Source organism: Apaloderma vittatum, unplaced genomic scaffold, assembly GCF_000703405.1.
Source record: "Apaloderma vittatum isolate BGI_N311 unplaced genomic scaffold, ASM70340v1 scaffold12070, whole genome shotgun sequence".
In the NCBI taxonomy this organism is placed as follows: Eukaryota; Metazoa; Chordata; class Aves; order Trogoniformes; family Trogonidae; genus Apaloderma; species Apaloderma vittatum.
This window is the reverse complement of record NW_009696242.1, coordinates 67,832-88,624: the sequence shown is the minus strand read 5'-3', so window position 1 is coordinate 88,624 and position 20,793 is coordinate 67,832. Positions and strand designations below refer to the sequence as shown.

General features: G+C 39.8%; 1 protein-coding gene across 1 annotated transcript in view; it reads left to right on the top strand.

The window, feature by feature from the left end:
- Positions 1–4,629: 4,629 nt before the first annotated feature.
- KIF1B (kinesin family member 1B) overlaps positions 4,630–20,793 on the top strand; it is a 78,859-nt gene continuing 62,695 nt past the window's right edge. Inside the window, 3 exon segments of the mRNA XM_009874067.1 lie at positions 4,630–4,818; positions 18,942–19,018; positions 20,307–20,486. Coding sequence (XP_009872369.1) covers positions 4,713–4,818; positions 18,942–19,018; positions 20,307–20,486 — 363 coding nt within the window. The 5' untranslated portion in view covers positions 4,630–4,712.

Genomic DNA, 20,793 nt, shown 5'->3' with positions numbered 1-20,793 from the left:
AGAAGGGATTGCGGTTTTCCGGGTGTTGTTGTGGAGCTGCGGGCAGGGGAGCGGGGCCGGGGCCGAGCAGAGCCCAGTTGCCAGGCAGCCATGTTGGGAGGATGAGCCGACAATCCTCGGCAGCGGACGGGCCGGCGGGCCCGCTGGGTTTGGGGTCGTTGGCAGAATCTGCCCATTAAACCGCGATGGGGGAGCTGGAAAAAACCCCAGAAGCAGATGGGGGGGGGGTGTTCTCCGAGAGGTGAGATAGTGTTCGTACCAAATTTTGAAATTTCTCTTCACTTCCAGATCCTTCGTAGCTCAGATCTTTTTGTTGTTGCCCAACCCGGGCCGCGGGTGTGCTGGTCAGAGCCCTACGGTTATAGGATCAGATTTTCAATGCGTTGCCAAGCTCCGCATAGCCGCTGTGTTAGCTGGCGTCTTCGCTCAGGACAAAGATAGCGATTGGTAGCGTGTGGTTCGGTGATGTATCAGACTGCCAGCACCACCGGCTCCTTCGCAGAGAACCTGAAATTGGATTCGCAGCGGTTCTCTTGTCCACAAACCCCTGCTGCTCTGAGCAGCTGTTTTGCGAACTTTCCCTGTGCTGAGCTCCATCCTTGTTCCTTTTCTTTCTATAGAGCTGTTGTGCTGATTAAGTTGCAGTCAATTTTTTAATTTTTTTTTTTTTAAAGTCAGCACATTCTCTGGTCGGCATACCTATGCAAATGTGACACGAATAAAAGTGATGCGTTTTCATTTGTGATGCATGATGGATTTCTTGATTTTAATTGAATGTAGAGATACAGGTCTGACGATTGTTTTTGTAGCCGCTTTGAACTTGTTCCAAACTTCTCTGAATATATAAATAATAATTTGATTCTTAAATCCCTACTCTGCTTGTGACTTTCTTTCAGAAAATAGCAGTATGTTCTGTATTTTGTCGTTGCATAAGAACTGGCTGGCCAGAACTTTAAATACGCCCAAGGATCCAAGTCTTAATGAGCAACTTGTTTCTATAAACATTTTTGTGCAAGTTCAAATGTAGTTATAGGTGCTTTGAGACTGTGAGGGATGATTGATCAACATCGTTGGGTTTGTCAGCTTCAGTATAGAAAACAGACAAGAAATTTAGATAATTTGTTTAATAACACACTTAATATTAAACCCTGGCTGTGTGACTTGCATGGTGGGTGGATATCTCCTAATCACAGTTTAAATTAAGTGTAAAATTAATATGTAGGATTTGCTTTTGTGCTGCTGAGCTCACTAAACAGCTCGACTGTTATCTGCCACCTGTTTTAGAGGCAGTGGTATATCACGTCAAAGACTCGCGCATGCTGTTCCCTTCTTTACTTGGTTCCTGATTGGCTTCATACAGACTGAACATTAAAGCTACTCAGCTAGTAGAAGCTTTCCAAGACATCAGGATAATGATTCATTCTAGCATGGAAGGCAGCCTTCAAAGTCTGTAAAGAGCATGACAAAGAAAGCAGTTTCTTTCTTTCTTTTTTTTTTTTTTTTTTTTAAAGATTGTTCTTCTAAATCTGTACCACAGACTGTATCATGTATTTTGTGTTACAAGTTACATCTTTTACCATTCTGCACACAACATTTTGTAGTGGTAAGTAATACTAGTGGGAAATGTGAAAAAACAGTTGCAATTTATTATCTGCGATGCTGTGCAACTTGGTATCATTTTTGCCGTATCATTCTGTATGATGAGGGCAGTACTGCCTTTAAAAAAATATTACAGCCAGTTCAAAGTTGCTGGTAAGTGGGAAAAAAATACATCAAAACCCCAACAACTTAAAATATGGGAAGCTTGGAAAAATGCATTGTCTTTGATTTTTTTCATTAATTAAAATTAAATCTTTTTTATTTAGATGGTCTTCAAACCATCTGAAATCCATGTGCATCTACAAGTAGGCATTTTGCTTACATCAGCTATGAAAAAATAGTAGAATTAAGAATCAATGAGATGTAAAATTACACCACATTTAATTTTCTGTAAGCACAAAATGTAGGGTTGGGAAAAGCTGGTAATTTTAAAAGTCTAGCCATTAAACTTTTATGCTGTTGTAGGTGGTTTTGTGACCTGTTCTGTAAGAATTTCTTTGCAGCTGTGCTTTAAAGAATGCTGTCATTTAGCTAGAGCATTTGAAGTCTCTGGCAGTGTGCTTTTCATGCTTTCTTATTGTGAATATGGTGTTCAGAGATATTCAAGATTTTTTTTTTTTGCTTTTAAAGTAGATAATTCTTTCACTACATCTTCTATTTGCCAGTTTCCTACATTTGCTACTTATCTGCAGAAATTAATGTAGCCATCTGTAGTATTTCTATAAAACCATCAGAAAAAAAAATCTTTTTATGTGGGGCTCTTTAAGAAGGGAAAATCAGCTCCCTCTGTTTCCTAAGTAATATTATTAAAACACATTGGTTGTATTTTTGTTTTCTTTAGAAAGCAAAGTATCTTCTTCCTTAACAGCCTTACCTTTATCCCTTCGTCCTTGTAGGAAGCATTAATACAAATAGATGGGGAAAAGGAAGATGAGAACCACGAAGCCACTAGAGTTTCTGTCGTGAGCTACACCCTGTGCAAATTCCCCCTTCATCTTTTTCTGGAATCTGACAAAGTCAACAGTGTCACTGTGAACTTGATAATAACAGAGATTTTGCACTTAGTAGACTTATTAAATTGTATTTTGGAAACAATGCTCAGTGGTCGTGTACAGTGAGATTCCAACATTGCTGTTTTCTAGCAGAAGTATTCAGGGTCTGCTGAATAATGCAGCATCAGTCTTGGCCTTTAGCTTTCATGTGCGGGCACATGTACTTATGCCAGGGTCATGTGAAGAAAGGACAGCACAAATTCTACACAGTAGATACTCAGGGAGAAGGTGTATAAGGAAGCTGCATGTCTGATACACTTTATTGCACAAAAAAGTAGGCACTTCTGAGCAAGATGAGCAGAGCAGTCCTCCGAAAGAACCCACAGACACCGTTAAACTTTGAAGACCACGTGAATTCGTTCCCATTACTTCTTTGCTCTATTTTATGTTGGAGTTTTTAGTGAAACTTCTTAAACTTCTGTGCTAACCTAAGTTTGGCTGTGTGGTTGTCTCGTGAATCGTTACCAATGTGCAGTACCGCTGACATTGAAATTCCCTTGGCTTGTTCCTACGAACATTCCTATTCTTCTAGTCTGGCGAGATACTTCAGGTACCTGCTAAATTAAGGAATGCTTTGAATTAGTTCTGCTTGGTGGAGTAATTTAATTTCTGCCCTCACCATGTGATGGCATTAATGAAATAATGCAGTTTTATTAAAAACTTCTTGCACTGTGTGAAGATGTGCCATAAATTGAATTAAGCACGTGTAAATATTTTTACCAGTGGCAGAACTTCCTTTAGAGCTGAAATGCTTCTGCTTTAGATCTGCCAGTAAGTTTTGTACTTTTGTGGCATCGTGATTACAACCCTGAAGTAAGCATTTCGCTGGATATGTGGTATATAGATAACCAGGAAAGAAGTTGTCGAGGTTTCTGGGCCATGCAAGCTGATCACGTTTTCTCGGTGTAGTCTTCCCTGCTCTGAGAGTCTGTGCCATGGAGGCCGAGGGTAGTAGCTTTTTCCTAGACCTTGATGGCTTTTTCTTTGGATCTGTCTTGCTGCCTTTTCAGTCTGTTTAACTTCAGTACTAACAGTATCCTGTGGCAGTAAGTTAAACTGCTTAATTGTAGACCGGCTGGAAAACTTTATTCCAAAGGAAAAAGGTTGATCAAGGACAATACAGTTGAACAAATCTTTGTTAACTTGACACTTCAATACTGTCTTGGATGTGCGTTGAAGTTGGGATTGTGGGTAGTGGGGATAGTTACTGCCAACTGAAATCCTTCATCATTTGGACGTGATAGGATTTGAACAAGTATTTTGATAATGAAGATGAATTTACTGAAGATGGGCATTAATATTTACCCCAAAGGCAATAATTTTGACTCCTCTTCTTCCTTATAGTGTGTTCTTTAAGCACTAGATACACAAGTAGTTAATGAGTTTTTATTTCCTCTGAGAAGAGAGCTTTCTCAGGAGTGCAAAGGATTCTTCAAGGTTTGGGTACACCCTTTTCTCTGGAGAGGTGTGCGTTGCAAGTCAATGCGATCTGGCCCATGACAGTTGTGTTAATTCTAGTATTATTGCTAACGCTTTGTGGCAGCAAGGGTTGACAGCTAGAGAGCCTGGATACGTAGTATAAGGTAGCTAAGCTAGTTCGTGCTGAAATCTAAGTAGCTGGATCTTTACTGCTAAAATTATCTGTGTTGGGTTAAGCCTAACACATGTTGCAACCAGATCTTCATTATGGTATTGGCGTCCCTGCTTTCTGGGAAGAAACCCAAGTAATGAAAACAAATATGTTTGCACACTTCAGAAGAGCTGCTTCAGGTGACGGAAACTTTTGACTTTGCAGACAGTGTACAGGTGCCGTTCAATGTGTTTCCAGTTCGGTCTTTGAAGTGATGCCTTTCATGGCGAGGAGCAGGGTTAGATTGCAAAGCAGAAATGGAGGTTATCAAACAACTTGGAACTTCTGTAGTTGAATCAGTATCTTGAATACAGTAGCTCTAAGTAACTAAATAATATTCTTCTCTTTAGAAAGCACCAACAAGAAGGATAACTTGAAGCAGTCTTGACCCCTTCACTTTCAATTTCTTGACTTCACTCCAAGGAACCAGAATGTCGGGGGCTTCAGTGAAAGTGGCTGTTCGGGTCCGGCCCTTCAATTCCCGAGAAACCAGCAAAGAATCCAAATGCATCATCCAGATGCAAGGCAATTCAACCAGTAAGTTTATTTTAATCTACTAAGAGTCATTTTCTCCCCCCTGCCTTCCTGCTTAATATTATTCTTTTTGTCAGACTAAACTGGGTACGGCATACATTGTATCATCTCAGATTTCCCTTTTAAGGGATCTTCTTGATCTGAGGTTGTTATTATAAACGATATTGTCTCTAAATTTGACTAGAAAGTCTAGATCATGAGTACCTTGATTTTGATGCAGTTGTTTGTGGCATTTGCTTGTGGTGTGCTGAGAATTCCACAGAAAGATCAGGATAGCAAAGAGAGAACCTTTATAACCTCGGTGTGTGGGAATAGCCTGCAGACTGACAGGTACAGGTATATGCTGCAGACCACTACGTGATAATTGTTGTGGTGTAATTCATGCTTGGGGCTGGTGCTTTAGTTCTTGGTGTGCTTATTCTGCAGTTTGTGCATTTGTTTAGGAGCATAATTTGAGTGAGAAAGCTGAGGAGGAAAGGATATCAAGTTTTATGTTTACCAGATTAGATGTTGGAATGACAGGCGCTGAGTTACTTCACTGTCTGATTACTGAGTGTTTACTTGTGCTTGTTAATACGGAGGAGGTTTCATACAGGCCTCTTTTTTTTTTTTTTTTTCTCTCCTCTTTTTTGCCAAGGTTGTACTTCAGCATGCTTCTGCAATGGAAATTAAATCCTGGTTGTGGTCACTTAAATGACATCCAGTGCTTATGGTTTCATTGGAAGAGGGGCATCATACAGAAGAGAGCTTGCTTTTCAGTGTAGTAAATTCTTGGCTTCAGACCTTATATGGAATATCACCCAAAGAAACTTGTTTTGGGGATTGGATCTAAGTTTGAAATGTGGTGTACACCAGAGACACTGGTTCTGGGTCTGAATGCTACAGCTGCACTGCAAAGGCACTTAACGTTTTCAAGAAACTACATTGGCTTTCATAAGGAGAAAAATACTTTCTGATTTATCTAGTTGGAAATTTCTTTCCAGCTCTTCCTATGTTTTGTGCTCTCAAAATGCTCTAACCTGTAGCCTTTACTCGAGTCCTGTGGCTCTGATACAAGGTGGATGATGGGACAGATGGTCAGGCTTAAGTCATCAAGGGCCATTACGGACTGTGGGAAAGGAATCCTCAGTTGCAGGAGTTACACATACGTTCTTACAATCTGTGAGCTATTTTCTCGCTGTATTTCCCTCTTAGAAGAGAAATACAGAAGAAAGTAACAGACAGGAGTAATTTTACTCCCTGAGCTGAAGAAGATCATATAAGAAAAGAGATGAGTAAGACATTGTTTGGTGGGGTGAAAAACTGAGCAGAAATCTTTTCTCCAAAGAGCCTTCCTAACAAAGTGGTCTGATGCACATAACTTCAAGCTGAAATTCCTCTGGTGTGCTTTTAGACTACCTGTTAGATTTGGGGGCATAAGTACCATCGCGTTTCTGCCAAGGATTCCTTTTTCCTGATCCTTCTTTTTTGCAGCCTCCCAGTTACGTTGTTGAACTCCATATTATTAAGGTCTGAACTTCCTGGCTGAAAGCTGGCCACAGGACATGACGTTAATGTATCTGACTCTTGTATCTGGTGCAACAATTTCAAAATAAAGGGAATTCAGTAGCAATTCTAGCCTATGGAATTCCTGTTTCATACCTTCAAATGTGCGGATGAAATCATCAAGCCTTAGATATCTTGCCTATAAGAAGGTTGTTTTTTCATTTGTGCACTAATGAAGTTGACAGGAGGCAAATCTGAGAGGCTGGCGATACGCTGGGTTGTGACTATTTTAAGCCTCCAAGACTGTTAAAGTTCTCTTATCTTGGAATTAAGGCCTCATGGACTGTTGCGATGAAGAGGATTGAGGAGACAGTGTGAAGTCTGAAAGCTAAGAAGGGATTTTGACTGTTACCCGAACTTTAATTCTTTATGCATTGATTGGCCAAGCTATTCTGTGAATGCTTAGTGGGCCCTGAGTTTAACTTTGTCTAAATCTGAGATTTTTAAAATATATTGGCTGGTACAGGCAGAAACATTACAGTGGAAGTGAGACAAAGCATCTAGAATTATTTTAGGGAAAAGAGCATAGAAATACAGATAATAACGTATATCACATGTGTAAGGCATTTATATTTTTTAATGAATGTATGGAAAAAATGGGTTTTGACATCCATAATAAAGTATGTTCTTGAAGTCAGAATGATGTATTTACGATTGGAAGGGTATTTATTGATCTACAGTAATATGGTATCTTAAGGAATTGCGAGTCTTTAGAGTTTTAAAATATATCTTGCAAAAATGAAACTCTGCAGTCCAGCTGAAATCACATGTGCTGACTGCACTGAGGGGCTGGTATTTTGGCAGAAGGCCTGTGCAGCTCAGAACATATCTAATTACAGATGGTATCCACTTGAATGATACTGTCACAAGTTCTTCAGTGGAAATGGAAGAAGTGTTAGTTGGAGAACAGAAAATAATAGAGGAATTCTTAAAGACAGAAGCTGCAAAATCCCATTACTTAAGTTAATCTGGAAATGCAAAACACTTTCCAAGAGGTAATGGCAGCATAGAATTACTAATAAAAACCCCCTACCGAAACAGTGACTGAGTGGCATTAATTTAAGAAGCTTTGTCATTCTTCAGATAAATCGGAACGTTATTGGATAGCTGTTTTGTTGTGCTGCAGGTCAAACACACAAGCAGATTTTTGAAATGCGAAATTCAAGAATAGACCGTGGTTGTCAGCATCCCTTCACTGAATATATTTTATATTTAACTTCTGCATTTTCACTTTTTGTGTTCAAAATGATTAATACTGTTATATCTTACCCACAATATGTTAATTACTTATTGCCTACTTCATTAATTACTGGTTTTGTGGTGGGTGGGAAAAAGATTCTGCTGTATAATACATGGGATGAAAGGTGAGCTGTAGATCTAAGAGTAGTTTGTGTGTCAGTAGTTCTTGTACTCATTTTTATATCAGGTTTTGAAATGGAACAAATATAAACAGTGTTGGCAGCTGCTGCCTTGGATTATTGAAATGAAAAGCTAAGCTATTCTGTGCCTAAGGACTTCCCTAGTGTTGTGTGTTTTTCTGTAGGTTTTTCATTTTTAGTTTGTGTGTGTGTGTGTGTGTGTGTGTGTGTGAAAGTGATTTGATAGTCCTGTCCATAAGTAAATAATGCATAAATAAAACCAAATGAATATGAAGCAGAGGTTCATGCTAGTAGCTATAGGACAGCATTTGGATATTCATCTCTAGCAAAGAGACCAGCTAGTTTATTCTTTTAAAAAGCTAAATAAGTATGTAGAAAACCAAATTAATGAAGCAGGAGAATAAAGACGTATCCTACTTGGAATACGTCCCCTGCAATTGGTGTTCCGTTAATTATGTGCTGGATGAATGAAAATAGGTTTAAGCACCTTGTGGGTGCAATTGGCAGAGTGAAACCAAGTTCTTGACCTCTAGATCATCGGAGCTGACTGCGCTCTCTGGTTTGCCATAACCCCTTCTGGTGTGGATATGGGCCTGCACCATCTAGGTTATCGTAATATTTGAGTGCAACTGGGTGCTGCGGTTAAGACTGAAGATGACTATTTGGATTTTAACTCAGTAATATTCTTGGTGGCTCAGTAACGAGAGAAGGTTCTTTTGTGAGCTGGGGACGGTTTTGGGTGTTGAATGGGAAAAGGCCCGGTGGAGCCGGCCCATCTGCCAGGAACAATAGGCACAGCTGCTGCTGCACACGTGTGGCAGTCAGGTCCTCGAGCAGGCATCCCTGGCATCACAAAACATTCCTGAGGTATTCTGGAGTTAATTTATAGAGACTGAGGAAAAATTTATTGGTCTTCCAATGATTGATTTGGTGTATTTTGGTGCTTTTTTTGGCGTTTTTCTGGTTTTGTTTTATTTTGTTTTTTCTCCCCCTCTAAGATTTTTAAACCTTTGGTCTAAAACTAAATATTTAAATTAAAATAAATAGAAAAAAATCTAATTTGAGTTCTTTTTCTGCCTTTTTTTTTTAAAAAAAAATTGAAGATGTGTCCTGCTTTATGCAGTTGTTTTGGAGCAAAGTAAAAATACCTGGGAAGGCATGACTTAACTTAAAAGGCTTTCGATTTTTAGCATGTTTGTCTAAATTAGTGATATTTGAATTATAATACAAAAATTGCTGGTATTTGAAGATAATATAAAACTATTAAAAGGTTCTTAGAGCAAGGTAACCTCATCAGTAGTTCAGCCAGTCCTTTATTGGTATATATTGGCAAGGGGTAGTGTTAGACTTTGCTTTTTTCCTTGTTATGTAGCTCTAAAAAGTAGTAACCTCTTTCAGAGAAGCTTAATCCTAAAGGAGAAAAAAATAAGTATAGTTTACTGATCTCTGTCTTTCCGTTCTAATCTTTAACTATTTACTTCATGAAAAGACACTGAAAAGAAAAGAACCCCTATTGTGTGTGTGCCTTCAGGGAAATAGTAAGTTTGGTGGTTTTGGTTTTTTTCTGCGGTGGTATTCTGTAAGCATTGTTGGGATGGTTTCATGAATGAACTTGTATCATGGAAATAATCATTGGTCTAAATTAATGATGGAAATAGTCTTTATAAGAAACTCACTTTTATTTAGACTTAGCACTGCCTACGTGTAAAATAAGGGAATTTATGTAGCATAATCTACATAGGTAGAAAAGGCAAGCAAAGGAGTTCATTGTAGTTGTCTTAATTACTTTTGTTCTTCTCTTAATGAGATATTTTCAATGAAAGTATAAAGTAAGTGGGAGGATTCATTTTCATAGACAGATTCACTCTTGACTCAATCTGTCTTCTGAAAATGAATAATTTTAGATATCTCAAAGAAAAGAAGTGTACCCCATTTCTGATTACTTGTGCTTGCCGATAAGCATTGGTTCTTAAAGCATGTCTTGCGTTTTTTCTGCATGCTGCTTGTTTTTTACAGTGTTTCCATTTTTTTTATGCTTTTATCTTGCATGATGAAGTTGTCTTGAGGGATAAAAAAAAAAGCAGTGGTGGAGAGTCACTTAACCCCACCCTGGTGTTCTGGCCTACACATCCGCGTAACTGTGGTTGAAATGAAATGAGTGCTTGTCCAATATGTTAATGCCATATTGCATTCATGGTAGGTGTGTTATCAAAACAGGCTCTTTTGTGGGAAGGTGAATTATGTCACGTGGAAGTTGCACAAATTGTTTTGCAGTTGAAGTTGAATTGGGAACTGGTTTGAAAGACAAGTCAAAGCAGTTGTGATGGTAGAGGTTACCCAAGTTGTTCTAATGACGGTCCTGCTACCAATTCCTGCATTTGTTCCAAGTCCTGTAACAGGCGAGAGAAGGCCTGAATGCAAGTTTTTCTGAAAGAGAAAATGGATGCAGTCGCTGTTCTCTTTAGTTGTTCCAGGAGTGGAGTTTGGTTGAGAGTGGTTCTTGCTTCTTCAGTTTTTTTTCTGGGTCATTCTGGGAGTGGCCGTCATAAAACAATGAGATGCTGAACTCGGACAAAAAGCAAAGACTCTATGTATGAACATTAGAATTTTTTTTTTTTTTGCAGGGTTAGGGATTTCGGCTGCTTGGCCCTAAGTCTGTCTTATCGCTGTCTCTGCCCTACAATATTGACAGTTCATACGTTTTGTTACAAGCCTTGAATCTTTTTGTGGAGAAGAAAAAAAGTGTGAAATTTTTTTGGGTGCTTCGTTTTCGTTCTAAAACCTTTCTCATGATCGTATAAAAATAACTCAAAGTGTTAATTCTGCACACTGTTTAAAAAAAAAAAGGAAAAAAATCTATTTTGGAAGATGACTTTGGGGAGATGGAGAAAGACGAACATTTAATGATTTTTAAATGTTAGAGGTACAAATAATGAGCCTGGAGCAAGACAGTGGGATGGCTGGGGTGTTCCAGCTAATTTTAAGTGCAGCTGGGCTACATTTAGAAAGCTATTGTGGGCTTAGTATAGAACTATACTAGAGAGTTAATATTACTAATGAACCTAGAAAAGTTTTCTGTCCGTCATAAGTAAATCATGTGAAATGCTACCCCTTCAGAACTAGTGCCCACTGCCACAGAACTAGAGCTTTAGAGATGATTCTTTTTATCAGATGCTTAAATAACATGCCACCATTCAGTATTCAAGTAAAGAAACTGTAAATCGTTAGTGGTGCTTTAAGAATTGGTTATATGTGCTACACAAATCCTTTAAGGTATTGAAGCTAGCTGAACTGACTCCCCGGGATTCCAGAGCTACGTGGTCTCCTCTTAATGTAGTGCTGGCATGTGGCTGAAGGTCAAAATGGCAGTTGGCTCTTGGAGAGGTAGAAGACGAAGGAGATTTTTTTTTCTGCCTTGAAGCCAAAAACACAGGAGGAAAGAATTCAGCTCGGCCCCAAGTGCTTAGCTAACTACATACTTAGGCCCGATCTGTATCTTCTCCAGGTAATCAGTTGACAATGGAAGTTTTGGAATGATTTTTTGTTCGGCTTTCCAGATAGGTAGACCAGTATGGTTTGACTAGCTCTCGCTTGGTGCAAAGCCTGCTGGCACGCTGTTCTCCAAGAACACCAGCTGTAGAGATGGTATTTATAGCACTTGGATCTGTAAGAGCAGCTGAGGATGAGAGTGGCTTTCTAGCAGCTTCTGTGAGCAAGCGTTTGCCTTGCTCTGGTGCTGTTGAGCCCAACTCCCTCCCCCGTCCAACCTTTCTCCCAGTACAGGGTTGAAATTCCACAGTGGGGAGAGAATCCGGTTGAATTCCAATTGAGCTGTTCTTAGCTTCTCCTTGGTTTCCTTCCCTTTTAATGATTTGAAAAATGCAAACAATGCTTTGAAAAGCAAGCACTGCTTTACGGGCTGGAAGTGTCCATTTCCCTTCATTTATCTCTTATAATAACAATGCCGAAAGTCTGCCTTATAAGAACAGTATAGCTGGGTATCTCATTGCAGTGTGTGCCTCGGAAAGAAGCCTGTGTTAAACGTGTCTTTGGGGTGTTATTCACGTTCCAGCGAATAAAGAATGCCTGCTCCACCCTGCTCTGGGTAACGAACATGTTCTCATTGTTGTCATTCCAGTCTACAGATGGCGCAGATATGTTTTCCAGACCCATGCGTTCTAAGAGACTGTATGTTTAATGTTAATTTGGTCTTGTGGAGTCAGTTCTGAAAGCCCCAGACCTTTTCTATTAAACTGATTATTCGGACATCATGAAAGTACTGCTTGTATTGATTCAAAGAGAGCTTGAAGGAGGCACAGAAAGGAATTTTGGCATTTATTTCCCTGGATGTTACCCCTTCTTAAGTTCTGTCTAGAATAGCATGTGGGATTTTTTTTTTTTTTTAAATTTCTACCTATTCCTTTACCAGTGATTAATAAGAACAAAAGCAAAGAAAGGGCAGTGCCTTTTTTTCTAGCTGTTATCTCTCAATACGTGTTGCCACTTGGCAGGAATGTGTGCTCTTTGTAGGTTATTGCTGCCACTAGGACGATTATCGAGGCTGCTGTGAAGCCTCTTCCGTGAGATGAAACCTAATTTTTTTTCATATGTAGAAATGAAAGAGGCTTTGTGCCCTGGGCATTGACGGATGTGGTAGCAATATGGGAACGGAAGAGGTAAACAACACAAAGCAGGCTGTATCACACAAACGGGGGAAATTCAGTCCCTCCGGTTTCATACCTGACTCTCACTGGGTTTTATTTCTGATTGGCGATTGATAGTTTGTTTTGTGGTTGGGTGTTGTTTTTTTTTTCCTTTTCTTTTTAAATGTGAATCTATCAGTCTGTCTCCCTCCCGCCAGCGCAGACTGTATATCAGCTAATCCTGGGATTTAGCCCAAGTTAATTCTGTCTGCTGGTGTTTATCTGAAGGGCAAACTGCAGTTAGGCAGCTCGGCACTGGAGCTCCCTGCAGTGACTAATCTGTGGCGTGTCTGATGGCAGAACGCCCTGGAACACCGCTCTGGTCGCTGACAGAGGTGGAGCTGTTCAATCGAGTGACTCGGCTTTAAATGCAGCGAGCGAGAAGAGAATAATTTCAATTCTTAGCTCTCATCTGCTTTGGGCTCTGTCCCTCTATTCCAAGAGCTTATTAGAAAGAGTCGCTTGTATCGCCAGGTACCGAACTGCAGGTGATTTCTAACCTGCAGAGTTTGTGACATACTGAGGAGCGATGCTGACTGGCATGAAAACAGATTAGGTTGGGACTGCAAATCCAGTGTCATAATCTGACATGAGATTTAAGTGGTTAAGAAGTAGTTTTGGTCATTCTTTGTGCCTGCAAAAATATTTATGTGGTCGAGTAGACTGGAATGGAATGAGGGACCTGATCTTGGCTAAGTTTGTTTGCTTACCCCCCCGGTTTCCCACTGCGTGGTTATTTGATTAGTTTTAAGGGACGATGGAATGTCAGTCCAGAAATGAAGACTTGAGGTGCAAATGGGTTTGTGTACCTGTTTAGGGATGGGCTGCTGCTTCCAGCTGAAAGACAACAACTTCGTATCAGCTTTCTGTTGTGCTCCACGCTGGTTATAGTTGTAAAACAAAATGAATTTTTGAAGTGTGCTTTTTGAATTTCAGCTTCAACAGATCAAAATTGGGTTGTAAGGTAAAAAGGTTTAGGAGCCTAGAATGACAATAAGAGTGCAAAATAATACATATTACAAAGTATATGGGTACTGTTTCAATAGTGACATGGTCTTTCAAAGTTTACTGACAGTTTCTGCTAAAATTAAGAACTAGCAATTAATTTGATCTCATAGATTTGAAAGGTTGAAAGTGTATGTTATTTCTGTGCAAGCTGATAAAACAGATGGTGGATGGTATGAAAAATGTTAATTAAGGAACAAGTAGGATGGACTGTGGAGGTACCTTATGCCAAGAAATGAAGTTGCTTCTTTAAGTAAGGGCATGTTAAAATCCAAGTGTTCTGCAGAGATTGGTTTGTTACTGTTGATACAGCACATCTAAAATTGTAATTTCTTCACTGATTGTGCTCCTGCCTTCTCCTTTATTAGGTTCTGTTGCTCCTATATTCTCTACCTGTGCAAGGACTAGTTAGTTAAAATATGTGGGCCTTATGTAATGATACAAATTTTAGACTATTTGATATGAAGAAGTTGTTTTAAAGCTGTTGGTTCCCTTACCTTTAGTCAGTGATCTATAAAACTCATATGTTTGTGGTTACGGGTATCAAAAAAACCCCAAGCAAAACCCAACAAACAGCTAAGCAGCTAAAAAGAATTGTTTAAATGATTTGAGCTTCAGAAGATACGTAACTTATGCTTAGTGGCACTGTAGATGGCATGAAGCAACTCTTTATGGCTTACTATGTAACTGTAAGGAGAAATAAGCTTTTAAAATGCAAGCTGTGTCTATGTAGGGATGGCAGTGGGTATTAAACAAACTGCTTCAAATTAAGTGGTAGTGCTGCATAGCTCCTCACACAGTGCACTTTTATTTGAATTTTATATCAGTTTGTGGCACATAATCACTTCTACTTCCTCTATTTGCTTACCAAGGTAGAAAACTGATGTAAATATTGTGTCTTACGGTAAAAGATATTATTCAAGATTTCTGGAAAATCATAGTTTTTAAATAAAGGAAAGGATTAGTATGGGCATTCACCTCCCTCAACCAAATCGACAATTTGCAGAGTGTATTTTTGAAACGTTAGTATTCCCCTGCCTTTTGCTCAGACTTCCATTCCAAAGGCAAATGATGGACATTAACCCAAACTGTGTTTGCTGCTTTGGCCCTGAGGAGTTTTTAGCCACTGCAGTACGAAAAGAGTATCTTCAACTTGTTTCATCCTTTCCACGTTTCTGAGGTGCCTGTCACCATTTTCAGTAGCATTTTTACAGGAGATGGTGATTTTATAAAATACCCCTTCCAGTCTCTGCTTGATGCAGAACCCTTCTTCGCTTGTGCAAAGTTGAAAGATTCCACGTGACCTAAGAAGTTGGCTCTTGGTGAAGCGAGGGGCCTGGAAAAGGGATTGAGTTTCTCAGAAACTGGCTAACTCCAACATTCAAAGCTGCTGCGGTGCCGTGCCGATGGGAACTAATTATAGCTGCAGCACAAAGCGTTAGTGTCAGTTTGCAAACAGAAGAGTTAATTGCCACATTGGACCTTTGAAATAGCAGATAAACAAATTTATTTTGTAAGATAAAAAGGCCATTAATGTGTTCCTGCTGTGATCTTCTGCGTTATTGCCTTTCTCGTTTCCTGAGGCTCTGTAATTAAAGCATTAGCTTGCGTACCATGCCGTGAGTCTGCTGTGGTGAGAGGAGATAGATGATGACCTGTTTCATGATTCACTAGTACAGTTCATCTTGGCCTTGCGTGGTTTAAAAAACAAACAAAACAACTGAAAAAAAGCTTCCAGCGTTCTTGTGGATATTGGTGACAGTCCTTACTTTTTAAATTCTATTTGTGTCCTTGTTTAGCTGAAAACACAGCTTGCTGAGTAATGTGGAACAGGAAATCAGTGTTGCCCACTCAGTCTAATTTCTGCATGATCATTCTTTTTTTTTTTTCCTCTTCTAATTTGGAGTATGAACTTTTAGGATAAAACTTACCTGTACTGTAAGAAGTCTTTTAATTTCTTCAGAAATATCCGTTAACTTCCTTTAGAAGTAGCTAAGTTTCATGTATTTGCTTGTCCCTCCAAAGTAGATGCTTGGTGCAATAGACACCTTCAAGTCAGGTGAATTACTTCAGTTTGAATTCCTAGGTTTAGCTGCATCACCATCTTCTTTCAGATAATGTCTTATCTCACATTATTGTATATCTGATTGCTTGGTTGAAACTCGGACCACATCAGACATGACCGATGGTTCAAGTAGCTACCCACTTGGTGCTCAGTGTTCCAAATGAAGAGTTTGTCTGCTGGAAATCCATGGAGGTTGTAATCTCTGGTTTCTCAAGCAGTCAGCTCTGCTGGATTCGTTTGTAGACGGGCTGAGAATTCTGTTTAACCAGTGGCTCTGAAAATGGAGTCTGTAGGCTCTGCGTAAGAAACAGGAATGAGGAGAAATAGATCTTAGGCTTGGACTAAAAACTGAGTGAAAAGGCTGCGACAGGATCACAGCAGTGAGGGACAGCCTGCAGAGTTCCTGGCAGCCAAGAGGTTTTTTCTGACCTGTTCCTGCTGCAGTGGAAGGTTTTGGCCACACAGCTGCATTCCCAACCTCTGACAGAGCTGCTTTCTTGCACGTTAATCTGCTTTTCCTGATAGGCTTCTCGAGATAGACTTTGCAAAAACATGCACCCTAGAAAGTAGTTTTCAAAATAGTGAGCTGGACACGGAACTTACTGTGAAGGAGCTGAGAAAAGCCTAAGAAAATAATAATAATAAAAAATGTCTTTAAAAAAAAATGAGGCAGAGTGGAACTACTTGCGTAAGTGGTGGGGCTGAAGTTCACTCTTCACAAATGTGATGGATCAGATTTAAGCTTGAAGCAATGCAACAGGCTTAGTGTCGGTCACTGCAAGCTCGTAGTGCTTGTGGTGCTGTTCCAGACAGAGCCTGTTGCAAATGTGCTGTACCAATACAGGGAGCTGCTTCTCTGTTTCCCTCACTGTGGCTCCTCTTGCAAGAGTAGTTTGGGTTACAATGATTTGCTGTTGAGGTCAAACAACAGAATGTGTGTTGTCAGGAGAGGTGCTGGCAACTTACTTTTTTGTCTTCCTGATTAGGATTGTGCTATTCAGAACACAGGAATAATTTCTGGTTCATATGAGTGTGTGCTATTTATTGCTGCTTTTTCTGCTTTTAATAGTTTGATTACTTTAACTTAGAGCCCAAAACAACTGAAGAACGTCATGTTCACCCAAAGAGGCTGTTACATTGAACTAACCTGGAGACTGGTTTTCATTTGCACTGCTTTTTTGGGTAGGAACTTCCAGGTACAAGTTGTTTCTTCCTTACGTTTTAGGGCTGTGTTAAATGATTGAAGGAGAAATGAGGAGATGTTGAATTGCAGCAGTCTGGAATACAGAGAAAGGAGAAAACTGATTTAAGTTTGGGGCAGAGGAGTTATCTTCTGGGATTTGTTATTTGTTCACTTGAGCTTTAGAGCTGGTTTAATAGTGCCTGCCGTGGGTGCTGCTCTTTGGTCAAAACTAGTAAAGGGAAACCAAAGCCGTGTCTGATTGCTTGGGTTACCAGTTTGTTACGCGTTGATGCCCGTATCCCTGTCCAAAGCCACAAACATTTTTGCCGTTTGACGCTGTGGTGGTGCAAATACGTTGGCTTTGCATGTCTGTTCAGCTTTTATAAGGCAAGAATGTCAGCACAAGGTGCACCCAAGTGAAGTGGAGTTGGCCACAGGAAATAGAGTAGCAACTGTTGCTATTTGCAGTGCAGACAGCGATCTTTTCTGTATACTGTAATTTTGGACAACAGCCCTCCTCAGGGCCACAGCATCTGGTAGAGGAATGATTTTGTTTTAACGGGGATTCTGTAACCACATTTTCAGAGATTTTGGTGCAACATGGTGTTAGGTTCATGTTTGAAATGGCAAGAGATGTAGGTATTATAGAAGTTATTTATCAGACAAGGAAAGGGAGAATTCCCCCTCTTCCAAAAGGTAGCCTAACTGGCATTAATGTGTGAGAAATAAGCATCCTTTGTTTAGAATGACTGATATCAGGATGTAAATCATCTCCAGGAAGACCGTAGCCCCCTTTGTGTAGCTCCTTTCTTTGAATCTACTTGTTTGCAAGTATCGTAATTAGTGTATCACTCCCAAAGGCAGATTGTTGCCTTAGGTGCAGATGGGTATGTGTAAATCTAAGGTGGTTTATCTAATTTTGATCCGCTTGAGAATATGCCTTTTTACAGTCCAGCCTTACACAGATGGTGTTGAAAACACCTGCTGGAAATAATAGGTATAAGTATTTCCATCACTGCAGTACTGGAAAGAAGAAAGCATTAGGGATTCACTTCTGCACCAAGAGTTGTGCTTATAAATTGCCCTTCTTGGAATATAGACACTACAGACATATCCTGTATGCCAAAAAAATACACCTGAATCCATTGTGTACTGCTCCCCTCCAGGCAAAGGTTGTAGGAAGTCGTTTTGTTGCTGGGAAAGAGGAGGGAAAAAAAAAAAAGACACAGAAACACCAACCCAGAAGGTATCTGCAAGAGGTTTTGTTTACTGTGGGGAATGTGCATGTGTGGATCTAATATTGAAAGAGAGGATCTGAGAAAAGGATTATAAAAATTTACAGGTATATTGATATGAAGAGAAGTTTTGGGTTGTTTTGCAAAGCATGTTTATTCTGGTGTTTGTAAAGTGTTCGGTGACTTAACTCATCTGAAGATTCTTGGATTCTTATATAGGAATACTTCTGAAATTAAGCTGAGGATTGCAAGAGCTGAAAAGGCAATTGGAAGTCAGCTTTGAGTGGCAGTTTTGAAGGCTGTAACATAGGAACTGCACACAAGCATTTTTCTTTGTGCTGGCTTTGTGTGCGTGAATGTCGTCACAGGGCTGTCATATATTGGGTGGAAGTAGCGGACAGAAAAAGTACGTGGGTTGCTTGGGGGACGCTGTGGGATTCAGTTACCAGTAATTTGGTTGGTTCAGTTAATGTCAGTCTTACTAAAAATCTGTCTGTAGGCTTTGTGCATGTAAAAGATCATTGTGATAAATTATGTAGATAAACCAGGAAATGTCTGTAGATCCAACTTTTTTCACATCTTCCCTGCCCTGAAACTACTGCACTTCCTAAAGAAAACTCTTCTGCAATGAGCTCTTGTACTGTGTAATAAGTGTTTCAAACTGGACTTGAGTTGTGCTGCTATGAAATCACCAGGGATTTTCCAACTCTCTTTTGGATTTTTCTTCTTTTTAGTATCCCGTAACTCCTAAAAGCCTGTCCCATTCTAAAAGCCAAGGGGTCAGCAGCAGCATGCTTTCTAGCAATATTTTTCCTTGACTTGCTTTAAGAAAGGCCTGCAGAAATAGAGTGTGAGGAAGCTGTGAGTCCATTACTTCAATCTTATTACCCCTGTGCAGTGTGGCAACTCTGTGAATACTCAGATTCACAGATGAAGTTGAGGGTCAACAAGCTTGTTAATTATGCTTCTAAGTGTCAAGTTAGCTGAGAGTTTGACTTCTATTTCCTGTAGGTATTATCAACCCAAAGAATCCTAAGGAAGCACCAAAGTCCTTCAGCTTTGACTACTCTTATTGGTCCCACACATCGGTAAGTTCTTTTCCAAGAAAACCAATTTGTTTTGTTTTGTTAACTGGCTTGATTTTCTACATTCTCTTCTCATCTGTCAGATGTTTCTGCATTGTCTCTCTCTTGCCCTCATTCAGGTTAAAGGCTTGTCACCGTAGGTTGTCTTTTCATGTCAGGGGGAGAGCAAAAAGCTGAGCTGTTGGAGTTTGATAACAAGTTGTAAATATTTGAAATACTACTGAAATACTTCTGTTCCAAAGGATGCATGTGAACCAGAGTTAATTCAGTTTTGCTCCTTGACAAGTGAAAGTTGTGTGAGCTCTTACAGCTCAATGAGGGATGGGGTCAGGGTTCCCTTGTCATATCTGGAACAGAGAGAGTTCTGATCCGTGTTTCCAGTAGCTGCAAAAGCAATAAACTCATCTACCTCCTCTACTCCACCCTCCTGTGAATTGGTGCTAAGGTCTTACTGACTTCCAGCAATTGTTCTACAGCAGAACCATGTTGTTCTGCCATATAACCTCCTCTGCTTTATTTTCTCAAAAGATACAGAAAGAAGGGGATAACGCGTTTCTCTAAGGTTAATTTTAGTAACTTGGCGCAAATACAATGCAATATTTCTGGGTGAGTCTGCAACTAGCAAGATTGTTTTCATCATGAAAAACTTGGATTTGTGCAGCTTTTTTTCTGAAATCTTCCAGAGCAGCCATGCAAGTAGATTACAGGATCAGTCAGAGGAATGTTATGAACATAATTCCTGAAAACTCGCAGATAAGCAGCATCAAGGAAAGGAATTGGTCTGATAAAACCTTGATCCCAATGTTAGAATGTTAACACAGCTAAATTTGTCACAATTTCAGCCGCAAGTAATGTGAAAATCCAGTATTTTGGAGAGAGAAAATACTAGATTAAGAGTTGCATACGACGTAGTGGCATACTCCCACGAAACTGAGTTTCAGTGGTATGTTGTCTGTGCAGTCTCTTCTGGTTTGTGCAACATAAAACATCTGTGTAGATGATTGTTAACGTGACAGGTTTTTCAAGTATATTTAGCAAGGACTTTCCTAAATGATCAGGAGAGGACTTGAGAAAAAAGAGCAAATAAACGGAATCCAGCTTTCTGTCAGTATTATTGTGTCCTGTACAATCTGCTCTCCAGCTACTGCTGCCCTGGGATAAAGCTGGGTAAAATAGTGCTACGTTTGCCTCTTCCGAAGGGCTTGACCCACAAGATAGAGCAGTTGCTTTTTGAAATGTTACTTGAATGATAGGATAATACTGTATTTATGCTGTTTTCATGTCCTTTCAGCCTGAAGATCCCTGCTTTGCGTCTCAGAGCCGTGTGTACAATGATATTGGGAAGGAGATGTTGCTGCATGCCTTTGAGGGCTACAACGTGTGCATTTTTGCCTACGGACAGACTGGAGCTGGGAAATCCTACACAATGATGGGCAAGCAGGAGGAGAGCCAAGCAGGCATAATCCCCCAGGTAGAACAGAACCCGGAAAGGGGATTTGTTTTTTTATAGCACACACTTGCTCATATGCTCTTTATATGGCAATAACAATTAACAGAGAACTACAGCTTACTTCTGAAGTGAGAGAAATTTACTGGGGGAAAAGGAGTGTTATAAGTAATTTTCCCTTGGTTACTTCTAAAAAACTTTTACTGTATGCCCATAATATTTTCTGTATAGCCCATTTCTCCACTTTCCCAGCAAACTAGTAAATCATGATGTCGGATTCATTGGGTTTCTTGTCTCCTTCTCTGACTTGAGTTAGGACAGTACTTAAGCA